General features: G+C 40.0%; 3 protein-coding genes and 1 long non-coding RNA gene across 6 annotated transcripts in view; 3 read left to right on the top strand and 1 right to left on the bottom strand.

Moving 5' to 3' along the window:
* Nucleotides 1-16419, top strand: part of LOC134634076 (zinc finger protein 208-like) — a 144860-nt gene extending 128441 nt beyond the window's left edge. The window contains exons 5-6 of one of the 2 annotated variants that reach the window (XM_063483138.1): nucleotides 14262-15026; nucleotides 15337-16419. In XM_063483138.1, the coding sequence (XP_063339208.1) occupies nucleotides 14262-15026; nucleotides 15337-16026 (1455 nt within the window). In that variant the 3' untranslated portion in view covers nucleotides 16027-16419. Of the gene's footprint in view, nucleotides 1-14261; nucleotides 15027-15333 lie in introns of both variants that reach the window. The other variant, XM_063483137.1, reaches the window with a different exon arrangement.
* The window catches only part of LOC134634075 (zinc finger protein 729-like), a 219534-nt gene that overhangs the window by 182874 nt on the left and 10972 nt on the right, over nucleotides 1-25688 (bottom strand). For both annotated transcript variants that reach the window (XM_063483134.1, XM_063483135.1), the window contains exon 3: nucleotides 22708-23304. In XM_063483134.1, the coding sequence (XP_063339204.1) occupies nucleotides 22708-23304 (597 nt within the window). The remainder of the gene's footprint in view (nucleotides 1-22707; nucleotides 23305-25688) is intronic.
* On the top strand, nucleotides 3-3005 carry LOC135933584 (zinc finger protein 665-like; the record flags this gene model as incomplete). The annotated part of the gene is made up of 3 exons (XM_065471690.1): nucleotides 3-77; nucleotides 700-1548; nucleotides 1874-3005. Coding segments are annotated over 3 exons (1488 nt in total), but the record flags the coding sequence as incomplete, so codon positions are not given.
* Nucleotides 5629-10386, top strand: LOC134634081 (uncharacterized). Its single transcript, XR_010094812.1, has 4 exons — nucleotides 5629-5695; nucleotides 7445-7550; nucleotides 8075-8115; nucleotides 8922-10386. It is a non-coding gene; the product is annotated as an uncharacterized LOC134634081 (long non-coding RNA).

The following is a 25688-nucleotide window of genomic DNA, read 5'->3' as shown; positions in this document are numbered from 1 at the left end:
GAAAAGTGAAGAGACGGGAATATGTCCATGCCGAGTCAGACATCTTCCGCTGTAGAATACGACTATGCAGCAAACTGGTGCGAAATGACGTGCAGCTGCACTACAGCGATGTTAAAGCGGCAGAGTTTACTTTTACCTTTAGCAGATAAAGATGTTATTGATATTATTGTTATTATTATTATTATTATTATTGATTGCTTATATTTTAACAATTGTGAAACCTCACTGTGGATGTAAGAGCCAAATTATGTGGATATCTTGAATCCACTTTATTGTATAATATTTTATGTGATTGTATTTGACGGAAGACGAGCAACATCTGTTGTGGAAGCTAATGGGGTTCCTTTTGAATAAACAAACAAACAAACATAGGATTTATTATCAGTAAATCATTGTGTATAAATCTATACAAAATATAGAAATATGTAATAGGAAACAACAAAATAATATAAATTATAAAATAATCAGGAGGGATGGGCATGATTTTAGTGTTTAAACAGTCATGAATTATTTTTAGCACCAGGTTGGATGTAATGTGTTAGAACTACCAGCAGGTGGGGATAAGAGACCTTTAAGGTGTTTGGTGCCACACTCCACCTTCAGGTTTAAAACTAGTGTTAATGGAGGGAGTTTGAAGGTTGAGTTTGTTCCACGACTGCATTTCACTCACTGCCTCTGTTTGTATCTCTGTCACTGCAGGACCAACATGGAGCGAGAAGTCAGCGCTCTCAGGAGGCCGACAAACCTCACAGAAGAAAGAGAGAGAAAACATACACCTGTGACGAGTGTGGGAAGGAGTTTACTGTGAGGTCCAAACTAAAACATCATCAGGTCATCCACACTGGAGAGAGACCGTTCAGCTGTGACTTGTGTGGAAAGTTTTTTTCCTGGAAGCGTTCCCTAAAATCACACCAACTCATCCACAGTGAAGTTAAAGCGTACAGCTGTTATCAGTGTGGCAGAGCTTTTACTCACAGTAGCCACTTACAGAGTCATCTAGTTACCCACTCTGGAATTAAGGCATACAGCTGTGACAAGTGTGGGAAGGATTTTATTGGGAAGGATGAACTAAAAGAGCATCAGGTCATCCACACTGGAGAGAGACCACTCAGCTGTGACTTGTGTGGAAAGTCTTTTTCCAGGAAGGATTCCCTAAAACAACACCAACTCATCCACAGTGAAGTTAAAGCGTACAGCTGTGATCAGTGTGGCAGAGCTTTTACTCACAGTAGCCACTTACAGAGGCATCTAGTTACCCACTCTGGAATTAAGGCATACAGCTGTGACATCTGTGGAAAAACTTTCAGCCGGATAGACAGCCAAAATAGACACCTACGCATTCACTCCAGACACGATGTGTACTGCTGTGAACAGTGTGGCAAAGAGTTTACAACAGACACACAGTTAAAACAACACATGTTTACCCACACTGAGGGACGACCTTATAAATGTGACCTGTGTGAGAAGACTTTTAAATCTCCACGTCACCTGAGACGACACCAACAGATCCACACCAGAAAGAGACTCTACAAGTGCAGTTACTGTGAGGTATGTATTTATATTGTTATCGTGTTATTTTAGCCTGACTGTTTGGAACAACTCTGCTCATTAAACTGTGTTAGCATGTTAGCAATTCTACTGCATGGAAAAGCAGCTCTGAGTGATTATTCAGATTTTCATGTCAGTTATGATTTTAGTATTACTGTAGTATTATGGTGGTAGTATTGTAGTTATTGCAGCCCAGTAAACTGAGTGTGTTAACTGAAACAGTCAAATGTAATTGGACGTCTGCAGAGATGCTCTTTATTTCAGGCGACGTTCAGGATAAAAGTGTTGAAGGACTGACTTACACTGTCTTTGTGTCTTTGTTTAGAAGCAGAGCGACACAGATGGATCCAGTTCTCAACCCTGTCATCGCTGTGGTGGTGGGAAAGACTTTCGTTGTGACCTCTGTGGAAAAACGTTCAGTCAGCAAAAGAACCTAAAAATACATCAACGTAGACACACTGGAGACAAACTGAAATACTGCAAAGAATGTGGGAGAAGCTTCACCACATCAAGTAGATTAAAACGCCATGAACTGATTCACAGTGGGGTTAAAAAGCACCTCTGTGATCAGTGTGGGTCATCCTTCACCACTGCAAGGGAGCTTAAAACACACAAACGAGTCCACACAGGAGAGAAACCATACAAGTGCAGACACTGTGACAAAAGCTTCTCACAATCAAATAGTCGTAACAATCATGAACGTGCACACATGGAAGGAAACTACAGCTGTGACCAGTGTGACAAGAGCTTCGGGAATCTCAGTTCATTCTCCAAACACAAACGATCCCACGTTACTAATAAACTCTTTCACTGTTACCAATGTGCCGAAACATTCACCGCATTGTCTGCTCTGTGCAAACATCAGCGTGATCACTCAAAATTGTGTTGAACTGAACTGGTTGCTGGGCTGAACTTCTACATAATACAGATTTACGTGGGTTCTTATTTTCTGTCATTTTACTGAGTCAGTTTTGTCCTTTTTTCTCTCTCCTGGGGTCCGTTCTTCATACCTCGGTTACTACATCCAAGATCAAATCATCGCGCCAACTTTGAGCTCGCTAATCCGGACATGAAGCGGACATACCTGAGTGGCCGCGATCTAATCCTGTTTACATAAAGTAAGCCTGCTCCCAAGCAGGTTTACGCTTACGGATCTGTTGCTATGACAGCAAGTCCCGGATGAGCTTCGGAGAACCGAACGATCCAAGATCACGCAAAATCGTCAACAATCAAATCCAGCTAACTTACTTAGCGAGGTACGAAGAACGGACCCCTGGTTTTGCTCGTCTGTAAATAATTGAAACTCAGTCAAATAGTTCATTGTTCTCCAGCAAAACGTTTTGGAAACTCATGTTTAACCTTTAAAACTCTGACATGTTTTAGCACACAAGGCTTCATCGGGGAGTTCACTCATGATTGGACCATGAGAATAAAGGTTTTTAGTTCTTTCAAAGAGAGTCTTGGAGCTGTTTGATGTTTGAGTTTTATATGAAACAATCTGAAAGAAAAAATAATTTTTTTGCTTTATGTAGTGTGGAAGTTTTTAATGTTTCTTTCATCTGTGATGTTCTTGAATGTGTTCACATGAAGATGGTACAAATAAACGGTCCTTTTAGCTTTAGCTCCTAATTTATTCATTATTTATGGATGTAGCACAGCAGCAGTTTCTTGATTAACACATGGAGGGCTCGGGATCTGATAGTAAATAATGTTTTGTGTCCTTGTACACATCATACAGCTCAGCTGTTCCACAGATGTCAGGTTTACACAGTGGGATGGTTTGTAAGAACGCAGCTCTCCTGTGGATAAATCCTTACTCTTAGCCTCAGGACCTCACACAGTCCCAGCAGGTTCGGTCAGAAGATTTATCCCTTATACCAAAACGTCACAGAGACTCCTTTGCTGTGCTGTTTTCACAAAGAAACGTAAACTGAAGACCTGCACTTACAATGTTTTAATTAGTTTTGCACAGCGGTCACCAACCTTTAAGACCCAAAGAGCCATTTGGACCTGGTTTCCACGCAAAAGAAAACATTATCTTAAAAAAGCATTACAATAATGGGCATTACCAATGCAAACTGAATAATGCAGGCCAGGGGCGATTTTAGGCCATTTTTTAATCCATTGCCTGGATTAAAACAGGACATATTAGCAGCATTTAACCTTCACTTACTCTTTATGTAGTTAGATAGGAGTCATGTTTCTTTTTAGCTGAAAAACCTTACACCCAGGTAACCTGCAGTGTTGAAAACGTGTTTTCCAATGATGTTTGCTACCCTACAATCCGTCCTACTCTGTAGTAAATTCAGCGACATTTGACCGTCCTGTTGCTCCCACTGAAATGTATACAGGCTATTGAAAATCTAAAACTTAAAATTGTCCGTAGCCTGCCGTTGTTACCACTGTCCTGTTTGAAATGGATACTAACTAGCTAACTGACTGAATGCCCATTAACCTTATAACTCCTGTTGTGTGTGTGTTTGTGTACAGAGAGACAGACAGGTTCATAATGGATATAAGGAAGTTTTTTCAAAAACAGGAGCCACATTCAGGTAAAAGTGTAAGAACAAATGATCCATCAATAAAGGATAATGTTGCATCAGTGTTTCAATATTTTATATCTTTTATTAGATGTTCATGTGGTTTGGTTATTTGCCTTTTGGTTGAAAGTACACTGAGAGAGGACTTTTCGTTAGTGATCTTAATAAATTTTTTTTCATATTAATGTAATTTTCTCATCTAATTGAATACAATCTATTTGTGTATGATTGTCAGTCCAAAGAGGGAGAGAGGAAAGAGGGGAACGTGAGGAGAAAGTACAAGGTCAGGAAGAACCAGGTAAGAAAACAGACAGGGAATAGTGACAGGCAAAAGAGAAACTATTAAACTGAGGAAGAGAAAAAACCTGATTTTACTCATACAATCTGGAAGTTGTGTCCTCCCTATATTAAAGCTGCTATACAGAATGTGCAAAACAAACTGGGTTGAAACATTTTTGACCCTCTTTAACAACATTCCAACATAACATTATCATTGTTTGGGGAGATTAAAATTAATGATATATTTTTATGTGGTTCAGCCACAACTCTACTAAAACCCCAGCCAGTAATAGGTAGGCCAACTTTTGGACCGTCCAGTTGTCTGTATGACTGCCGCATACAGACACACTTATCAGTGTTTCTCAAACTTTTTACAGTGTGTACCACCTGAGAAAAATGTCAAGCTCTCCCAAGTACCACTATGAAAGCATGAAACTCATAAATCATACAACACAGAATTAGTATTATTAAATTAGTTAAATTAGTATCTGCAGTAAAGATTTTTTCATACATTGTATACATTCTACCACAGGCAAAGTTGCCTCCATTTTTATAGTTTTTTATTAATATTTTGTAATAATTTATTCTGTTTTGGGAGTGTTTTTTATGTATCTGGAATATATTATACATACACATTAAAAGTGAATCTCTGTCCAAAACATGCACTCAGTTTACTTCTTACTCACTATGAGCATCATTTAAATAACCTTTATCAGATTTGATGGTTTTGTTACAGACTTCTCAAAAAAGTGTTTTGCTTTTCTTTCACAAATGTGGGGGTTGTGTTAAAATGTACAAAACGGTGATGTCATGTTTTGTGACGAGGACCCAGGCAGAGAGACACTTGCTGAATTTAAGAATCTTATGATTTAATAAAGAAATTTGCAGACTTGCACAGAGATAGTAAAATTATGATGACTGATAACAGAGACGAAGACAACAGACGATGAGGACAGGGAGGAACAGTTGACGATTTGTCACCTAGCGTAAAATGTTACGCTTAGGCAGTGAGAACGTGTTGCATACTCATATAATAATTTTTTACTCCTGGTTCTGTGCGTTCATGTTCTGTTCTTTTGTAAACTTCGTCTGTTTGTATGTTCTACACTCATTGTGTTTCAATAAAGTTCAATTTAAAAAAAAAGCTACGTTCTACAGTTTTCTACGTTTTCTACAGTCAATGAAGCTTCAGACGTCACTAATCACGTGACTCTGGCCAAACGAATCAAGCCTCGACACAGTGCTTCTGAAGCAGCGTGTTGATCTTTTTGACACATGCACCGGAGCGTCAGCTTCAAGCGGACCATCACTACCTCTCACATCTAAAGGTAAGTGCCAAGGTAACTTTGAACTGAGTTCAGTCAATCTCGAGTTTTTCGAAGTTTTCTTAATGAAGTTTTCTGTTGCTCTCTGTGAGAGAAGACCGTTAAAGGCGAGGCTCTCCAGAGTGCAGCAAAACAGGAAACCACAGCTGTGTGTGTGTAAGTGTGCAAACGAATAGATTAGAAGTGCAAGTGAGCCACGAGTATAGAAAGATCAAGTTTCACGAGTTGTTTTTCTCACCACTAATCCCGCACTCCGTCAAACACACTCCATCAGTCTTGTTCCTCTTGAACAACTAAATGTTTAAAAATGTTGCGAGTGTACCTGGTGATATTCTCATGCCGATGCTGTTCACAGGACAGCAAGAGTAAACAATCGGGAGAATCTTGTCCTCGTCATCGTTCCCCTCGTACTTGTTATCACTCCGATTTCAGCGTTTTTGCTTCACAACTAAAGCGTGCAATTCACTTTGTGTGCACTCAAATGGAGTCGAGTCAACCAGCGCCACCTGTGGCTGAGTACCATACCCTACAGCCAGATTAACTTGTGATACACATCTGCACCTGGCTCTATCGCCACGTTTGAATTCGTTTCAAGCACAATACATGTGGAACTTTCTATTTTGTCTGATTTTGTGTCTTGCAAATAAAACTTTAAAATAAATTACATTTTATTATGTATTTATTTTTGGCCTACATCAGTAAGAAATGCCAAATTATATACACAAAGTTATAGAAATCACCACTCCCGTTATTCATGATGATTTCAATAACATCACATAATAACATGTAACATCACATCCTGTAAGCATAGTCTGCCTGTGTCTTTTCTCTGGAGATGAACATTTTCAGCCAATATAGGTAATACATCAACATGGCTGCCATGGCTAAGTTAGGAATATTTATAATGTAATTTCCAAAACTTGCATATGATCTGCAATTTGTAGCAGATCTACTGACTGTCACAGAGCAGCTGGAGCAGTCTCAAATGGAGGTCAGTCCATTACTGCCACCTGTGGCCAAGTGCCATAGCCTACTACTAGATTAACTCGTGACACATCTGCACCTGTTTCTATGACCACATTGAGTCTGAGTGGCTGCACTTACACTGGTGCATTCAAATCCACCCACAAACATATTGAAAGATGCAATGTGGATTGTCAAGACTCAAACCAATCATTAAGCAAAGACAGCAGGGATCACTTGTTTCTGTTTATTATACAGCCAGATTTACTTGTGACACACATGTGCAGCTGGCTTTATCACCTATTTTGAATTTGTTTCAAGCACAATACATTTGCAACTTTCAGTGTTTTCCGCTCTTCCAAAAGAAGAAAAAAAACCACAAATCACCACTCCTTTTGTTAATATCATTTCACAGTCTCAGACAATCTAGTTTTTCTTACAGAGATTGAATGCACCTTCTGCGGATGGTGTTACCACACATTGTGTGTGGACTTTCCCTGAACAGAAGGCAACTACAAATGTTGTGAATGCTAAATAAACAGAAACAAATGATCCCTGTTGTCTTTGCTTAATGATTGGTTTTAGTCTTTATAATCCTCATTGCTGGCATTGCATCTTTCAATGCCAGCAATGCCAGGTATCAGGGCTCAAACCTTTTGTGTTTGTTTCCAATAAGTTGCCCACCTCGGGAAACAAAAATGTGTTCTTTTACTTGTGAGATGAACATATGAGACACTTTGACTCTTCAGTGCAGTGTGGAGCCTAACAAAGATCTGTTTTGTGTCCCAGCTGATCAGCAGGAGGAGAAGAGTCTGACGGAGCAGCAGAGGAACATTTTCAGCTACTTGGATTCAGCTCAGCCACTACAGAGAAAACAATGAGCTCAACACAGAAGGTGACAGACAGAGCAGGGCGATATGACCAAAAATATTTATCACGATATACATTTGAAAATTTGTGATAACAATATAACTGACGATATAATTGACACTAGACAAAATACTTTACAACTCCACAACTTTATTAAAAAACCCATCAATGTATTTTCACTTAAACAAGCAGCTGTTTTTTATGTGCATTTAAGTTATATAAAAATTTAACAGTGCAAATGCAAATTCCTTGCTGACAGTTTAACCAAAAGGCATTTCCAGTGGAAATTGGCCGACATATCCTGAGCATAGCCATGTATAATATCCACAAACTTAAAAAGAGGTTATACAGTCGTGTCCAATAGTTTTGAGAATTGCATAAATATTGGAAATTGGAAAAGTTGCTGCTTAAGTTTTTATAATAGCATTTTGCATACACTCCAGAATGTTATGAAGAGTGATCAGATGAATTGCATCGTCCTTCTTTGCCATGAAAATGAACTTAATCCCCAAAAACCCTTACCACTGCATTTCATTGCTGTCATTAAAGGACCTGCTGAGACCATTTCAGTAATCGTCTTCTTAACTCAGGTGAGAATGTTGACGAGCACAAGGCTGGAGATCATCATGGCTGTATCCCAATTCAGGTTCTGCAGCTTTAAAGTACGCAGCCTCAACGGTCCTCAAGGGCCACGTACTCAAAGACCGCTAAGGCCGGAAGTGCGAGGCTTGTAGGCTTGTGAAATGGGACTGCCCAGGTTGCCTAGCAACCATGATACTAACAGCTGGAAATGAAGGAGAACATATTTTGTTCATTTGTTTCTACATGAGCTCTGTGTGATTTAATAAGTATCTGAGGCTGAGACCACAGGACTGTAAAACAAGATTGTTGGGCTTGATTTCTGTGCTGAACAGTCATTTAAGATTAGTTAGTAAATAACAATTAACTAATGTTGTTCATGAGACTAAAGTCATCTCACTTTGGTAATGTAAATATAATATGGCCAATATTATAGTTATTATATTACTCACTTCACTGAAAGACAAGTATCTTTGACAGTGTATCTATAGATGTATCATATATAGGAGACAAATATTGTTTGTTTAATTTGTTGGCATTACTAAATTTGGCCCATTGCTTACATATGTGTAAAAAGAAAATGTACGAGCTGTGATAACTGTTTTTCAGTGTTGGGTAAGTTACTTTAAAAAAGTAATTAATTACTAATTACTTAGTCAATATTGTATTTAAAGTACTTATCTAATTACTGTGTCAGAAAAGAAACTTAATTTCTACATAAGTATTTAACTAAATACTTCTTAAAATCCATATAAACCTTGAGTGGACAAACAATAGAAATTAAACTCTTTAAATAATAAATAAATCTTTTTTAAAGACGCACACTCTACAGGACGCAGCGGTAGCATCTGTTCCACAATGTAGCCTGGCAGGGCTGGACTGGGACAAAAAATCGGCCCAGGCATTTTGACTAGAGACCGGCCCACCAGGTATTATAGGAAAATCCATAAAGCCTTTGAATGAAAACAAACGCTGTTGTCACAGTGATGTACACTGTCTTGTTGGTATATATGTATCAAACTTAGTGGTGCAACGGATCAAAAATCTCACGGTTCGGATCGGATCACGGTTTTAAAGTCACAGATCGGATCAATTTTCGGATCAGCAAAAATAGGAAAAAAAAGACAAATTCTACTCGCCGTTTACTTATTTAAGTATTTTTTGTCTATTAAAAAAAACATTCAACTGAAGACTCATTCCACACACTTATATAAAAACTAATTAAGGTGCAATATGGACATTATGGAACATTCTGGGCAGCCTCTGCATCCTCTGCATACGGCCATAAACAACCAGAGGAGTCTGTTCAGTGACAGGTTGCTTCTCCTAAAGTCAAGGACCAGCAGACTGAAAAAGTCCTTTGTCCCACAGGCCAACAAACTGTTTAACTCCTCGCTGGAGGGGAAACGGGGACAGAGGAGGGGGAAACAAGTAAGCTGTAGTGCATTTTCACTGTGCAATAGTTTTTGTTAATATCCAACGGTGCAATAGACTCACAATACTTGAAATGTGCCGTTCCCTTGTATTCTTATTCCTATTTATTCTATTTATCCCTTTTGTATACTCTGTATTTATATATGTGTAAACATGGTATATTTCTGCTCACATTCTGCAACTTCTGTTGGTGCTGTGCTACTGGAAACTGAATTTCCCGGAGGAACCCACCCGAGAAATAAATAAATTTTCATCTAATCTAATATAATCTATAGGGCAGTGCAGGGCTTTGTATCTACCACTCCGCTGTGATATAACGAGCGCTCACAGTCACGTGGCTTTCCGTTGCCCTGGAGCTCCACCCATTTGTAGTTTGAGCAACAGAAGATGCCTGGGACAGTTCAGCCATAACTTCAAACTTCTCCTGCTCATACATGCTTGGAACGATCTTGTCACTGAAGTGGACGCGCAACGAGATATCATAGCGTGGCTCAAGCACGTTCATCACAGTTTAAACCTTGTTTTGCACAACAGACGACGGCCTCCCGTCTGCAGCTAAACACCCCATTAGCTTTTAGCTTTAGCCCGGTCGGACTGGGCAGCAAAGGGCTGCTTAAATGCCGCAAACTCCTCTGCTCCGCTACTTGGACCGCTAGCGCTGACCATAACTACCGCTTGACAGACTGACGACGCGCACCATACACATACTTTTTTTTCTTTTTCGAATCTTCGGATCACGTGCGTACCGAACCGTGGAGTGGGATCGGTTCGGATTTCGGATAAACCGTGATCCGTTGCACCCCTAATCAATCTAATAAACCTAAACCTTCACCATCCTCCCTATTGTGGTATTCTAAACAGTACCCGAAAGACTGCTTGGTCGAGTTAACCTCCTGAACTGTCTACAACACATGGTGAAAACCTGAAATTAAGACAGAGAAGACTAGAGGTGAGACATGATCATTACTGATTACTGATGACAGATTTAGATATATTTTCATAAACCATTCATTTGCCACATCAATAAACACCATGGCAGGGCTAAATATTTTTTCTAATATGGCAACCTTTAAAAAGTGAAAGGAGATAGAAAGACAGGTGAGAAAGAAAAACTTAATCGACTTTTTGATGGCATGTTACACAAAGTACTGTTATAGTATCTAGAAAATGTGGGAACATGCTGGCATCATAAACAGTACTTAGCTACTTCTGAAGAAATTATGATGGGACCCTAAAAAAATACTATGTACAATAATTGATTTCTATACATTTTACATCAGATGAAAACGTTTGTTGTAGGATTCAGAGCGGTAAACAAACGAGAGAAAAGCCGATCAGCTGATCACTGATCAGTTTCATGATTGAAGTAGAAACAGGAGAGGGAGGGGGAGAGAATGAGAGGAGAAGAGGCAGCTGTGCAGCAAAGACAGAATAACTCCAGCTTTTGTCTTTTTCATTGTAGCTGAAATACGGGACAAACTGTTGCTTTTCACCTCAATACGAAACGCGTAATATTTTCTCTGTATACGAGACGATTCCATTTTTTACAGGACGGTTGGAAACTCTCATAACTAACCTTATAAGATAAAACAAGTTCAACATTAGTAATATCATAGCACCCACCCAGCAGTATAGAGACTCTGTCAACTGACTGTAAAAAGTAAGCATAATGAAAATAAACTCCACCTAAACTTGGTTTATATCTGACCCAGATAGACTGCAGGTCATAACTTCTTACCTGAAGTTCAGTTCACCGCCTCGGGTCTCTGCTCCTCCTGCCTGTCCGTCATCCACCTGCCAGCGTGTTGCACCTGCTGGCCTCCACCACTTGCTAATGTTACTGAATCTGTAGAAGCTCCGCAATAGCCACCACCAAACAATTGAGTTATTTTTTACACATCTCCCTTCATCTGGCCAATCCACCACCTTTCAGTGTTTATACCGTTACGGAAAAAAAAAACGGTCCATAAAAACGAAAAATCACCATCGGGGATACCAGGCATAGCCAGTCCAGCTATGTAGCCTGCAGTTATTTTTTAAGCTCACCTTCAGACGCTTTCTGTGCTGCTGAAGTAAAATCACATTTTGCTGCTTAGCAGGAGTTGCCGCGGTGTTATCCATGGATGACGAACAAGGATCACTCAGAAGTATTCGTCTATGCTCTCGTGTCAGGCGCTTCAGTAGATTACTCGCGCTATTAACAGCAGCCGATAGTTTTTACATGTTGCTGTAATGTTCTTGTCTGCTTGTTTCAGAAAAGTGAAGAGACGGGAATATGTCCATGCCGAGTCAGACATCTTCCGCTACAGAATACGACTATGCAGCAAACTGGTGCGAAATGACGTGCAGCTGCACTACAGCGATGTTAAAGCGGCAGAGTTTACTTTTACCTTTAGAAGATGAATTAATGAAATTAAATAATGATATTCAGCAAGTTTAATTATTTTACAATGTAACGCAAGTACATTGAATGTAACTGTAATTGAAATACCTAAAAATGAACAGTAATTAGTTACTCTACTTTTTCAGTGAATAGTAATTTAATTACAGTAACGCGTTACCTAGTAATGCATTACACCCAACACTGCTGTTTCTGATAGAATGAAGAGTAGACTGATATATTAAATATTCCTTTATTGGGTGAGAAAATCAGACCATGTCATAACTGCTTTAAGTCATACAGAATAGATATCAGAGCCTTAAACAGGCTGACTTCTGCTAAATGGGTCAAACTGGGCAGAAAGTAAACAAACACATAACATCCTTATAGAATATGATGTAACACTATAGATCAACTTAGCTCAGAATATATAAAGCATATAAACAATTACAGCAATATGATAACAAACACAGCAGTACTACTAATCCAAAATACTCAAAGCTTCATAGAACTGAAACAAACATTTATTTTTAGCTCCATTCTGCTGCTGATACATACTTTAGGTTTCTGAATATTAAACTTGTTGCTGCCTTTCATAGTGTGTAACTTGAAGGCCCTGAGTACTTTCTCCCACACTGAAAACACTGGAATGATAACATTATTTGAACATTACCTAATAAGACTGATTCAGGACAGACAATTAGTTATTCTAAACTTTCCTAGCAGTCCTTCACAAACAGGGAACAGTCTGTCTATTCTCTCCATCTGTCAGCTGGTGCTGGCTCTTCCTCCTCCTCTTCCTCACACACTGCTGAGTTTGTCCTGGTGGATCATCAGGGGTGCAAAGCCTCACAAATGATGTGCAGCAGTGGGTCCCTCAGTCTGTCCTCACTCTGGACACTTGCAGTGGTCACACATGGAAATCAAATGTGTGATAAGCTGCAGGATTCAAACACAAGTGTAACTTATAAATACATGTTCACACTTTTATTCCACAATCAGAGAGAAAGAAACAGAGAGAGAGTGCAGGACAGACAGACAGGTGACAGTTTCAGGTGTATACACTGCTACAAAACAGCACAAGAGAAGGAGGATTTAGTGTTTGTGTTATTACGAGTACTAAACAAGAAGAGTTCCCAGATGGTACAGTGGACACATGTGTGACTCCTGTGATTAAAGCATCTTTCTTTCAACTTAACGAGTGAACCGTCAGCTCGTTCAAACACACGTTAAAGTCCGTTTGGCTCGACACCACCGAACAGAGGCAGCAATATAACATAGCTAACATTAACAGTGCAGTGAATCCTGCTTGTGCCGTGATATTCAGGACTGCAAACCGAGCAGCATCACTGACTTTCAGCTTGTTGTGTTTGTGGATGACTGACTGAATTATCCATAAAATCATCACATCTCTGTAAGATTAAGGTCGACCAGCTGGATCCTGACCAGCTATTCTATGGCTTACTTGTAGTTATAAAGAAAGCAATTCTTTTAAACACACCACATTTTTTTCTGCTCAGCTGCAGTATCCAGATGAAATACATAATGATATTACACGATTTTCAACAAACTGCAATTTAGTAAAAGCTCGAGTTAAAAGTAACTTTTTGTAAAACTGTAATATTTAGAGCAGCTTTTAAGTGGAATGAATAGCCTTATGAAATTAGAGAATTAGAAACGATTCAAAACTTCATTGAACACTTAAAAGCCGATTTACAGAGCTTTATTATATTATTATTATTATTATTGATTGCTTATATTTTAATTGTGAAACCTCACTGTGGATGTAAAAGCCAAATTATGTGGATATCTTGAATCCACTTTATTGTATAATATTTTATGTGATTGTATTTTACGGAAGACAAGCAACATCTGTTGTAGAAGCTAATGGGGTTCCTTTTGAATAAACAAACAAACATAGGATTTATTATCACTGAATAATTATGTATAACTACATACATAATTATTCAGTGATAATACAAATACATACATAAATAAATAGATACAAATTATAGAAATATGTAATAGGAACAACAGAATTATATAAATTATAAAATAATATGAAAGTGTGTGTGTGTGTGTGTGTGTGTGTGTGTGTGTGTGTACAGTCAGGAGGGATGGGCATGATTTTAGTGTTTAAACAGTCATGAATTATTTTTAGCACCAGGTTGGATGTAATGTGTTAGAACTACCAGCAGGTGGGGATAAGAGACCTTTAAGGTGTTTGGTGCCACACTTCACCTTCAGGTTTAAAACTAGTGTTAATGGAGGGAGTTTGAAGGTTCAGTTTGTTCCACGACTGCATTTCACTCACTGCCTCTGTTTGTATCTCTGTCACTGCAGGACCAACATGGAGCAAGAAGTCAGCGCTCTCAGGAGGCCGACAAACCTCACAGAAGAAAGAGAGAGAAAACATACACCTGTGACGAGTGTGGAAAGACTTTTTCCACGAAGGGTTACCTAAAACAACACCAACTTATCCACAGTGGAGTTAAAGCGTACAGCTGTGATCAGTGTGGCAGAGCTTTTACTCACAGTAGCCACTTACAGAATCATCTAGTTACCCACTCTGGAATTAAGGCCTACAGCTGTGACGAGTGTGGGAAGGAGTTTACTGGGAAGGCAAAACTAAAACAGCATCAGGTCATCCACACTGGAGAGAGACCGTTCAGCTGTAATTTGTGTGGAAAGTCTTTTTCCTTGAAGGGTTCCCTAAAAAAACACCAACTCATCCACACTGGAGATAAAGCGTACAGCTGTGATCAGTGTGGCAGAGCTTTTACTCAACGTTGCCACTTACAGAGGCATCTAGTTACCCACTCTGGAATTAAGGCATACAGCTGTGACATTTGTGGAAAAACTTTCAGCCGGAGAGGAAGCCGAAATAAACACCTACGCATTCACACCAGACATGATGTTTACTGCTGTGAACAGTGTGGCAAACAGTTTATAACTCACACAGAGTTACAACAACACATGTTTACCCACACTGAGGAGAGACCTTATAAATGTGACCTGTGTGAGAAGACTTTTAAATCTCCACGTCACCTGAGACAACACCAACAGATCCACACCAGAAAGAGACTCTACAAGTGCAGTTACTGTGAGGTATGTACTTATATTGTTATCTTGTCATTTTAGCCTGACTGTTTGGAACAACTCATTAAACTATGTTAGCAATTTTACTGCATGGAAAAGCTCTGAGTCATTATTCAGATTTTCATGTCAGTTATGATTTAAGTATTACTGTAGTATTATGGTGGTAGTATTGTAGTTATTGCAGCCCAGTAAACTGAGTGTGTTAACTGAAACAGTAAAATGTAATTGGACGTCTGCAGAGATTCTTTATTTCAGGCTACGTTCAGGATAAAAGTGTTGAAGGACTGACTTACACTGTGTTTGTGTCTTTGTTTAGAAGCAGAGCGACACAGATGGATCCAGTTCTCAACCCTGTCATCACTGTGGTGGTGGGAAAGACTTTCGTTGTGACCTCTGTGGAAAAACTTTCAGTTGGCAAGCCGCCCTAAATATACATCAACGTAAACACACTGGAGACAAACTGAAATACTGCAAAGAATGTGGGAGAAGCTTCACCACATCAAGTAGATTAAAACGCCATGAACTGATTCACAGTGGGGTTAAAAAGCACCTCTGTGATCAGTGTGGGTCATCCTTCACCACTGCAAGGGGGCTTAAAACACACAAACGGGTCCACACAGGAGAGAAACCATACAAGTGCAGACACTGTGACAAAAGCTTCTCACAATCAAGTAGTCGTAACTATCATCAACGTACACACATGGAAGGAAACTACAGCTGTGACCAGTGTGACAAGAGCTTCAGGAATCTCAGTTCATACTCCGAACACAAACGATCCCACGTTACTAATAAACTGTTTCACTGTTACCAATGTGCCCAAACATTCACCTCATTGTCTGCTCTGTGCAAACATCAGCGTGATCACTCAGAGCTGAAATCACTCCCATCACTGGATCACAGTGAATCTGAAGAGACAGAAAGATCCTCTGGTTTCAGTGTCAGACTCAAAAAGCTTGAGATCAGGCTCCACAGAGTTCAGATAGAATCATTTAAACTTGTGTTGAACTGAACTGGTTGCTGGGCTGAAATTCTACATAATACAGATTTACATGGGATCTTATTTTCTGTCGTTTTACTGAGTCAGTTTTGTCCTTTTTTCTCTGTCCTGGTTTTGCTCGTCTGTAAATAATTGAAACTCAGTCAAATAGTTCATTGTTCTCCAGCAAAACGTTTTGGAAACTCATGTTTAACCTTTAAAACTCTGACATGTTTTAGCACACAAGGAAAGAATAAAGGTTTTTAGTTCTTTCAAAGAGAGTCTTGGAGCTGTTTGACGTTTTTGTTTTTCTGAAACAACCTGAAAGAGAAACTATTTTTCTTGCTTTATGTAGTGTGGAAGTTTTTAATGTTTCTTTCATCTATGATGTTCTTGAATGTGTTCACATGAAGATGTTGCAAATAAACTGGCCTTTTAGCTCTTAATTTTTCATTATTTATGGATGTCGCACAGAAGCAGTTTCTTGATTAACACATGGAGGGCTCGGGATCTGATGGTAAATAATGTTTTGTGTCCTTTTACACATCATACAGCTCAGCTGTTCCACAGATGTCAGGTTTACACAGTGGGATGGTTTGTAAGAACTAGGACAGCCACAAACGATTATTTTGATAGTCGATTAGTCACGGATTATTTTTGCAATTAATCGACTAATCAGATCATGCATCCATTGGACGTAAAACGTACAGTTTATTGCACCAGCATGCATCTGTTCTTATTTAACTATCATTAGCTTACAACTTGAAGTGTTTAAGCAAGCTCACAAGGAATATATTTACATAGTTCACCGGGTGTATATAAAAAGGTGCAGAGATAGTGCTATGTACAAAAGTGGAGGGACAGGGCTCCAGGGAAATCCAGGGAAAAGGCACTCGCTCGTCAAACAATCCACACACAAGGTCAGGCTCTCTCTCTCTGACACTCACCACAGGGAAAGATTCGTTAGTTCAAAGCTCAGGAACATGAGGGAAAACTTGCAGGTAACTTGATGGCACTGACACGAGTCATACACAACGATCCAGCAAAGAACAGCAGTCACACCCTGGCTTAAATGCTGGCCACACTAATGAAGCTCAGGCGTTTGCTCCTCTGAGGGGTGTGGGCCGAGGGCGTGAACCCTGCGCGAGAAAGAGAGCGAGAGAAAGGCAGAAACAGCTGAACAGCACCCTGCTGATACTCCTGGCCGTGACAGGTCCTCTCGTGATGTCACCATGAAAGGCAGAGAGCCCCGCCTACCTCAGGACCTCCCCTGTCATGTATTGATCAGGATCATCCTGACAGGATGATTATGAAGATGACAGCGAGTGCTGTCTTTTCTTTCCTCACGTTTGTTACTAACAAAGACAGTTTACGCTCTGTATTTGTTTTCATCTTTACCAGCCACACTCTATCTGCAATTAAGAAAACAAACTTTAGAAATTGTCGACTCAGTGACTTCATAAAACATTTAAGTGGTTCAGGTAGAGCCAGTTTTTAAATGACCATGAACACTTACCTTATTGTGTCTGTACAGCATGTTTTTCTATTAGATTTGTAACAGAGGCCTTGCTCTCAGTAAGTTTGAAGTCATTTTCTGATTTATTTTTCAGTGTGTAGTTATTTTTTTTTTTTTATAGCCGTTTGAATTCTCTGTATGTTTGACCCTGTAGACTGTTTAATGGACTGCTTGTCTTCCTGTTTGTAACCACTGTCTGTTTAGGACTAAAGATTTGGATTTTTGACTTTAATACAGCCTCTGTGTGTCGTCCCTCTGTGACCTCGTCATCTGTGAATGTGTCACAGATGTTTTCATTATAATAACACAGCTTTCCCACAGTGGCTTGCAACAGCAAAGCTTCAGATGAACTCAATGATTTTATATTCAGAATTATTCTGACAGTGGGCCACTGTGAATTATGATCTTTCATAGGGTCAATTTTAAAGTTCAGTATTTCAAAGCAGGAGCTATGAACAGTCATCATGTTGGCATTAGAATTATTATTATTAATTATTATCAATAATGCTGTTACTCATGTATAACTTTTATTAGTATACATGAGTTTTATCAATAGTAAAAAATAATGAATAATTCATGTATAACTTTTATTGTGTTTTGTATATTAATTATATTTAAATGGAGATGTTGACCCTAACTGTACAGCAGCATACTAAAACAAACATCAATGTAACATACATTAATGGTCCAAGTTGTCATAAATGGGGAGCCTGATCCTTTATTATGAAAATATGACGAGTATTTTTCTTATCAATTGGGAAGAAGTTGGTCTTTTTTTCCCCCTTCTTTGCTTCTTTTTGCTCAGTTTGTCTTTTCCTTTTCTTTTATAATTGAAACTCTGATGAAACCTATTCATGTTCACAGCATGTAAAAGCAATTGACAGTCCATGGCTTTGTTGTTTGTAGATGTGCAGTGTAGTGGGAGCATAAATCAAAATAAAATAAAACAGTAACATTTATGTAACAAATAATTTTAATGAAAATGAACAGGCCCTTTATAAACTTCAAAAGGATCCGAATACAACACTTTTTAAAACAGTATCTTGGGGTGTAGGTGGTCAAAACAGAAAACTGAGCTGAACATTTAAGTTCAATCCATTCATTCATTTAACTTAGGAGGAAGAAATGTCAGGCTGGTGCAGGCTGGTTAGGTGCATGTGCTCCCCTGTTATCTTTACCTAAATGAGTTCCCTTTGTGGCTGTCAGGTTGGGCAGCAGTACCTGTCCACTGTTAGGCGTAGCAAGGTTCTCCAAGTGTTTCTCCATGGGTAGAGCTTCTAGCTCTTCCAGCACATCTGTGGCCATGTAGGCTGCGAGTTTCTTGATTGCTCTTTTTACCCCACTGGTTGTGAGTGTCTAAATACCCCCACTAGCTCGCTTTGGCTGCGACCCCTTCCTCCCAAGATAACTTGGGAAGAAGGGGTGGGTGTCCCATGACTAGATGAAAAACAATTATCTGGGATACATAAATATAATGTATGTATATATCTTATCAATTAAATTTGGCAGGAGATCTGATATTTTTAATTCACTACTAAGTTTTAAAATTACTCATACTAATCTTTATGGGTCACAAAATAAACTTTTAACATATTTTCAGGCGAGAAAGTAGCTGTGTAAACATCAAATATCTGCTCGGTTTATCAAGATATCGCATATTTGCAAAAGTGCTTCGACGTTTTCGGAGACGTCTGCTACCCACCAGCTCGATAGCGAGCCGGGAGCTCGAGGGTCACTGAAGCTGCTGAGAACGGCACATCATTTTCAGATCACAGCAGACTTTCTCTACTCAGGTTAAACGTAATATATAAGTCACTCAGACAACCTAAAAATGTTACTGTTGGGCTTTTTTCAGTGTTTTATTTGTTTGTGAGTAAATTGGTTTGGCTGAGATTAAAGTATTTAACTTTAATAATCCCCCAGGCGGGTTCCTACTTGGTTTTTACACAGCTGAATAAACGTCAAACAGAAAACTGATTAAACAGAAGTGTGAGATGGTCGAGAATTTACTCCAGTGTCCTGTTATATTTTAGATAGCAAGGAGCAGACGGCCGAGTTTATTAAACTCCACCGAGACAGCGGTGACGCTAATCAGAAGGCTAGACCATCCAATTTCCCCAACCATTTACTTCCGGACTACCCGACCTTCTGAGGACCTGGCCCACGTAGACCGCGAAGGCTGGGTCCTCAGGAGGATGCAGCCCATGAATTTGGACACGACCAGTGTCTGTCTCCAAACTGGAAGCTGGTTCCTCAGAAGAGGGGCCTGAAAACTGAAGGCTCACCCTCCCATTCGATGTTAGTCGAAGAGGAATTGGATGAGTTCCTACTAGGGATGCACCGATACCGATACCACATTTTCTAAAGTACTCGTACTCGTTAAAAGTCCCCCGATACTGGGGTCAGTGCCTTTGCTATTGTCTCTAAACATTAAGATCCATAAAAAAAACAGTTTTATCAGTGGAGGACCCATGAAATGAGCAAAGCTGACAGTTCTGAAGAGTGGTGCACGCTCTCATTTCACAAGTTGGACTACCTTTTCCGGAAAAGACAGAAAGACCACACAGTTAAAACCTGTAAAAATGCTGAATTAAGAAAAAAGTTTCACACTATGTTTCACCAAGTGTGAAACTCAATGTGTATTTTGTCTAAATAATTTGAAATTTAACTGTGAATTTGAAATTTAACTGTGAATTTATGTGAACTAATGAAAATGTGCATAGGTGTCAGGCTTAACCCCAAGGAAAGAGTTCGCTGGCTTTTATCAGCCTTTATGCCTCTTCCCCCCCCCAAAGCGCAGTTGTTAAAACACAATTTGCCGTTTCAGTTTGAGTGTCTAAAAACCATCATTAAAAAATGTGATCCTGCATTTACAAAAGTAACTCCTGTTTGTATAAATTCACACTGAAAACCAAAATGCACACAGCGGTTGATAAAAAAAATTCAATAATGTATTGCCCACCTGTGTTTTAAAGAAGGCATGGGAAGTCAATGCGTATTTTGTTTTAATAATTTTATATTTAACTGGAAATTTACGCGAACTAACGACACTGTTGTTAGGTGAAAGGCTTTTTGAGGATGCAAATATTTGATGAAAGGGATATCATGAAGTTTGATATCTAAGCACTCCATCTACCTATTCACCATTTCTTGACATACACGGCGTCTTAAAGTCTGAAACAGTCAACAAGGCGCAGTTGTCAGAAACAATGTGACAATGCAACACGGTTGGGCAGTCGCTTAACTAACCGTAGAAAATCTGCTTGTAAAACACATACACAAACAATTTGTATAAATTTAACCTGAAAAACCAAAATGCACACAGCGCACGATGAACCTAATTAAAACGTGCCCCCCGCTAAGAGAAGACAGCGTGCACAGTGGGAGCTGATGTCTGCAGGTGCCACTGTTTCGGATGAGTGAACGCGCATACATGAGCGTACATGTGCTCGTAAGTGCGAAAGGTGACCTTGGTGGCGGTCAATGATGGGGGTGTGGGGGGGCATACCCCCAAAGCCCCCCGCGGCCACATCAATCAATCAATGAAAATTTGGTGCCCTATATATTCTTCTATCAAGAAACTGCTGCTGTGCTACATCCATAAATAATGAATAGATTAAGAGCTAAAGCTAAAAGGATGTAAAGGATTTAAAAGGATTTTAATTAAGTAAAAAACAAAAACTGACAGGAAATGTGTGTCAGTAAGGACATATTCATCAACCTAAACATCACATGGCTTCAGGTTCAGGTTAGTTTATTTGTACCATCTTCCTGTGAACACATTCAAGAACATCACAGATGAAAGAAACATTAAAAACTTCCACACTACATAAAGCAAGAAAAATAGTTTTTCTTTCAGGTGGTTTCAGAAAAAACAAAAACATCAAACAGCTCCAAGACTCTCTTTGAAAGAACTAAAAACCTTTATTCTCATGGTCCAATCATGAGTGAACTCCCCAATGAAGCCTTGTGTGCTAAAACATGTCAGAGTTTTAAACGTTAAATATGAGTTTCCAAAACATTTTGCTGGAGAACAATGAACTATTTGACTGAGTTTCAATTATTTACAGACGAGCAAAACCAGGACAGAGAAAGAAGGACAAAACTGAATCAGTAAAACGACAGAAAATAAGATCCCATGTAAATCTGTATTATGTAGAAGTTCAGCCCAGCAACCAGTTCAGTTCAGCACAAGTTTAAATGATTCTATCTGAACTCTGTGGAGCCTGATCTCAAGCTTTTTGAGTCTGACACTGAAACCAGAGGATCTTTCTGTCTCTTCAGATTCACTGTGATCCAGTGATGGGAGTGATTTCAGCTCTGAGTGATCACGCTGATGTTTGCACAGAGCAGACAATGAGGTGAATGTTTTGGCACATTGGTAACAGTGAAACAGTTTATTAGTAACGTGGGATCGTTTGTGTTTGGAGTATGAACAGAGATTCCTGAAGCTCTTGTCACACTGGTCACAGCTGTAGTTTCCTTCCATGTGTGTACGTTCATGATTGTTACGACTACTTGAATGTGAGAAGCTCCTGTCACAGTGTCTGCACTTGTATGGTTTCTCTCCTGTGTGGACTCGTTTGTGTCTTTTAAGCTGACCTGCAGAGGTGAAGGATGACACACACTGATCACAGAGGTGCTTTTTAACCCCACTGTGAAACAGTTCGTGTTGTTTTAACTCAGTTGATGTGGTGAAGCTTCTCCCACATTCTTTGCAGTATTTCAGTTTGTCTCCAGTGTGTTTACGTTGATGTCTTTGTAGGTTGCCTTGCCAACTGAAAGTTTTTCCACAGAGGTCACAACGAAAGTCTTTCCCACCACCACAGTGATGACAGGGTTGAGAAATGGATCCATCTGTGTCGCTCTGCTTCGAAACAAAGACACAAACACAGTGTAAGTCAGTCCTTCAACATTTTTATCCTGAACGTCGCCTGAAATAAAGAGCATCTCTGCAGACGTCCAATTACATTTGACTGTTTCAGTTAACACACTCAGTTTACTGGGCTGCAATAACTACAATACTACCACCATAATACTACAGTAATACTAAAATCATAACTGAAATGAAAATCTGAATAATCACTCAGAGCTGCTTTTCCATGCAGTAGAATTGCTAACATGCTAACACAGTTTAATGAGCAGAGTTGTTCCAAACAGTCAGGCTAAAATGAAAAGATAACAATATAAATACAAACCTCACAGTAACTGCACTTGTAGAGTCTCTTTCTGGTGTGGATCTGTTGGTGTAGTCTCAGGTAATATGGAGATTTAAAAGTCTTCTCACACAGGTCACATTTATAAGGTCGTCCCTCAGTGTGGGTAAACATGTGGCGTTGTAACTGTGTGTCTGTAGCAAAGTATTTGCCACACTGTTCACAGCAGTACACATCATGTCTGGCGTGAATGCGTTGGTGTGTATTTCGGTTCTCTTGCCGGCTGAAAGTTTTTCCACAAATGTCACAGCTGTATGCCTTAATTCCAGAGTGGGTAACTAGATGACTCTGTAAGTGGCTACTGTGAGTAAAAGCCCTGCCACACTGATCACAGCTGTACGCTTTAACTCCACTGTGGATGAGTTGGTGTCTTTTTAGGGAACCCTTCAAGGAAAAAGACTTTCCACACAAGTCACAGCTGAACGGTCTCTCTCCAGTGTGGATGACCTGATGACGTTTTAGTGAAGTCTTCTCAGTAAACTCCTTCCCACACTCGTCACAGGTGTATGTTTTCTCTCTCTTTCTTCTGTGAGGTCTGTCGGCCTCCTGAGAGCGCTGACTTCTCGCTCCATGTTGGTCCTGCAGTGACAGAGATACAAACAGAGGCAGTGAGTGAAATGCAGTCGTGGAACAAACTCAACCTTCAAAACTCCCTCCATTAACACTAGTTTTAAACCTGAAGTTGTAGTGTGGCACCAAACACCTTAAAGGTCTCTTATCCCCACCTGCTTGTAGTTCTAACACATTACATCCAACCTGGTGCTAAAAATAATTCATGACTGTTTACTAGGGCTGCCACGATTAGTCGACTAGTCACGATTACGTCGACTAGTCACGATTACGTCGACGACTGATTTAATAGTCGACGCGTCGTTTGAAGCTTTGTAAGATCACAAAGTAGTAGGATTTAAGAGTGTAATAACGGACTGAAACAGAAGATGGCAGCACTGCATGTACAAGGATGCCAGCTGCTGTTAAACCCCGAAGAAGAAGAAACTGTGTCCCAGAATTCATAGTGCAGCCCAGCTCCGTTTCCAGCAATGGCGGCAGCTAGTTAGTTTTAATATTACTCTTATTATTCTTTCTGGGTCACAAAATAAACGTTTAACATATTTTCAGGCGAGAATGTATCTGTGTAAACCTCAAATATCTGCACAGTTTATCAAGACACCACATATTTTCAAAAGCGCTCTGACGTTTTCGGAGACCTCTGTTACCTGCTAGCTCGATAGCTAGCCGGGGGCATAGCTCATTAGAGCCGCTAAGAACACCGGACTCCCGGCAAATTGTTTTCAAACCCACCGCCGTCTTTCGCTACTCAGGTTAAACATGATATATAAGTAACTTGGATAACTTAAAAATTTTATTGTTTGGCTTTTTTCAGTATTTTATTTTTTCCTGAGTAAATCGGTTTGGCTGAGATTAAAGTTATAGTTTTTACACAGCTGAATAAACGTCAAGCAGACAACTGATTATCAATAGTGTGAGATGCTCCAGAATATACACCGGTGGCCCGTTATATTTTAGATAGCAAGGAGCAGACGGCTGTGTTTATTAAACTCCACTGAAACAATCTGCAAATTTCATTAAAATTGAATAAACTATCATCTTGTCTTTATTTTTAGTTAGCACAGACCTTAAACACTTCAAGATGTAAGCTAATGATAGTTATATAAGAGCAGATGCTGCTGGTGCAACAAGCTGTACGTTTTACGTCCAATGGATGATGATCTGATTAGTCGACTAATCGCAAAAATAATCGGTGACTAGTCGACTATCAAAATAATCGTTTGTGGCAGCCCTACTGTTTACATTATATTCTTGTTTCCTATTACATATTTCTATAATTTTTATAGATTTATATATAATCATTTACTGATAATAAATCATATGTTTGTTTATTTGTTTATTCAAAAGGAACCCCATTAGCTTCCACATCAGAGGTTGCTCGTCTTCCTGGGGCCCAAGCCGTCGAATACAATCACATAAAATATTATACCCTCTCCGTGAATCACTACGTTATCGTGGTGGAGGGGTTTGTGTGTCCCAGGGATCCCAGGGGCTATGTTGTCTGGGGGCTTTTGCCCCTGCTGGTAGGGTTTCCCATGGCAAATTGGTCCTGGGTGAGGGACCAGACAAAGAGCGATTCAGAAGACCCTTATGAAGAGAACATGGAGGGAACAGTTTACTCTAACCGGGATAGGGTTATCGGTGCCCTGCCCTGGACCCAGGCCTGGGGAGGGTGCCTGAGGGCGAGCGTCTGGTGGCCAGGCCTTCGTCCATGGGGCCCAGCCTGGCACAGCCCGAAAAGGGGACATGGGCACATCCTCCCGCAAGCCCACCCACAGGAGGCGCCATAGGGGTTGGGTGCATTGTGTGCCGGGCGGCGGCCAGGAGCGGAGGCCCTGGTGGACTGATCCCCGGCTGCCAAGACTGGCAATTGAGACATGGAATTTCACCTCTCTGGTGGGGAAGGAGCCTGAGTTAGTGCATGGGGTTGAGAGGTACCGGCTAGACATAGTTGGGCTCACCTCTACGCATGGCTTGGGCTCTGGAACCAGTCTCCTGGAGAGGGGCTAGACTCTGTCTCAGTCTGGAGTTGCCCCTGGTGAGAGGCAGTGGGCTGGGGTGGGTATTTTACAGTTTTTCTCGATTGCTTAAACACTATAACCAGGCCTCTAAACTAAAATTTCAAAACCATAAACGCTATTGGTCAAAAAGCTCACCCATTTCCTTGAACTATAAACACTATTCCCTGCTTTGACACATGACTCAAATTTGGTGAACTGGTACTGCAAAACTCTACACACAAATCCCTACATTTTACAGTGCTTACACCATGTAGTCATGTAGAAAGCACTAGCATGCAATAATGTTAACGTAAGTCAGCATAGCTTGAGCCCAATTAGCACACAATTAACCAGGTGGAAACACTAGGAGTCAAAATTTAGCACACACCAATC

Source organism: Pelmatolapia mariae, linkage group LG9 (genome assembly GCF_036321145.2).
Source record: "Pelmatolapia mariae isolate MD_Pm_ZW linkage group LG9, Pm_UMD_F_2, whole genome shotgun sequence".
Classification (NCBI taxonomy): Eukaryota; Metazoa; Chordata; class Actinopteri; order Cichliformes; family Cichlidae; genus Pelmatolapia; species Pelmatolapia mariae.
Note: the sequence above shows the minus strand (reverse complement) of the source record. Positions and strands in the feature narration are given on the sequence as shown.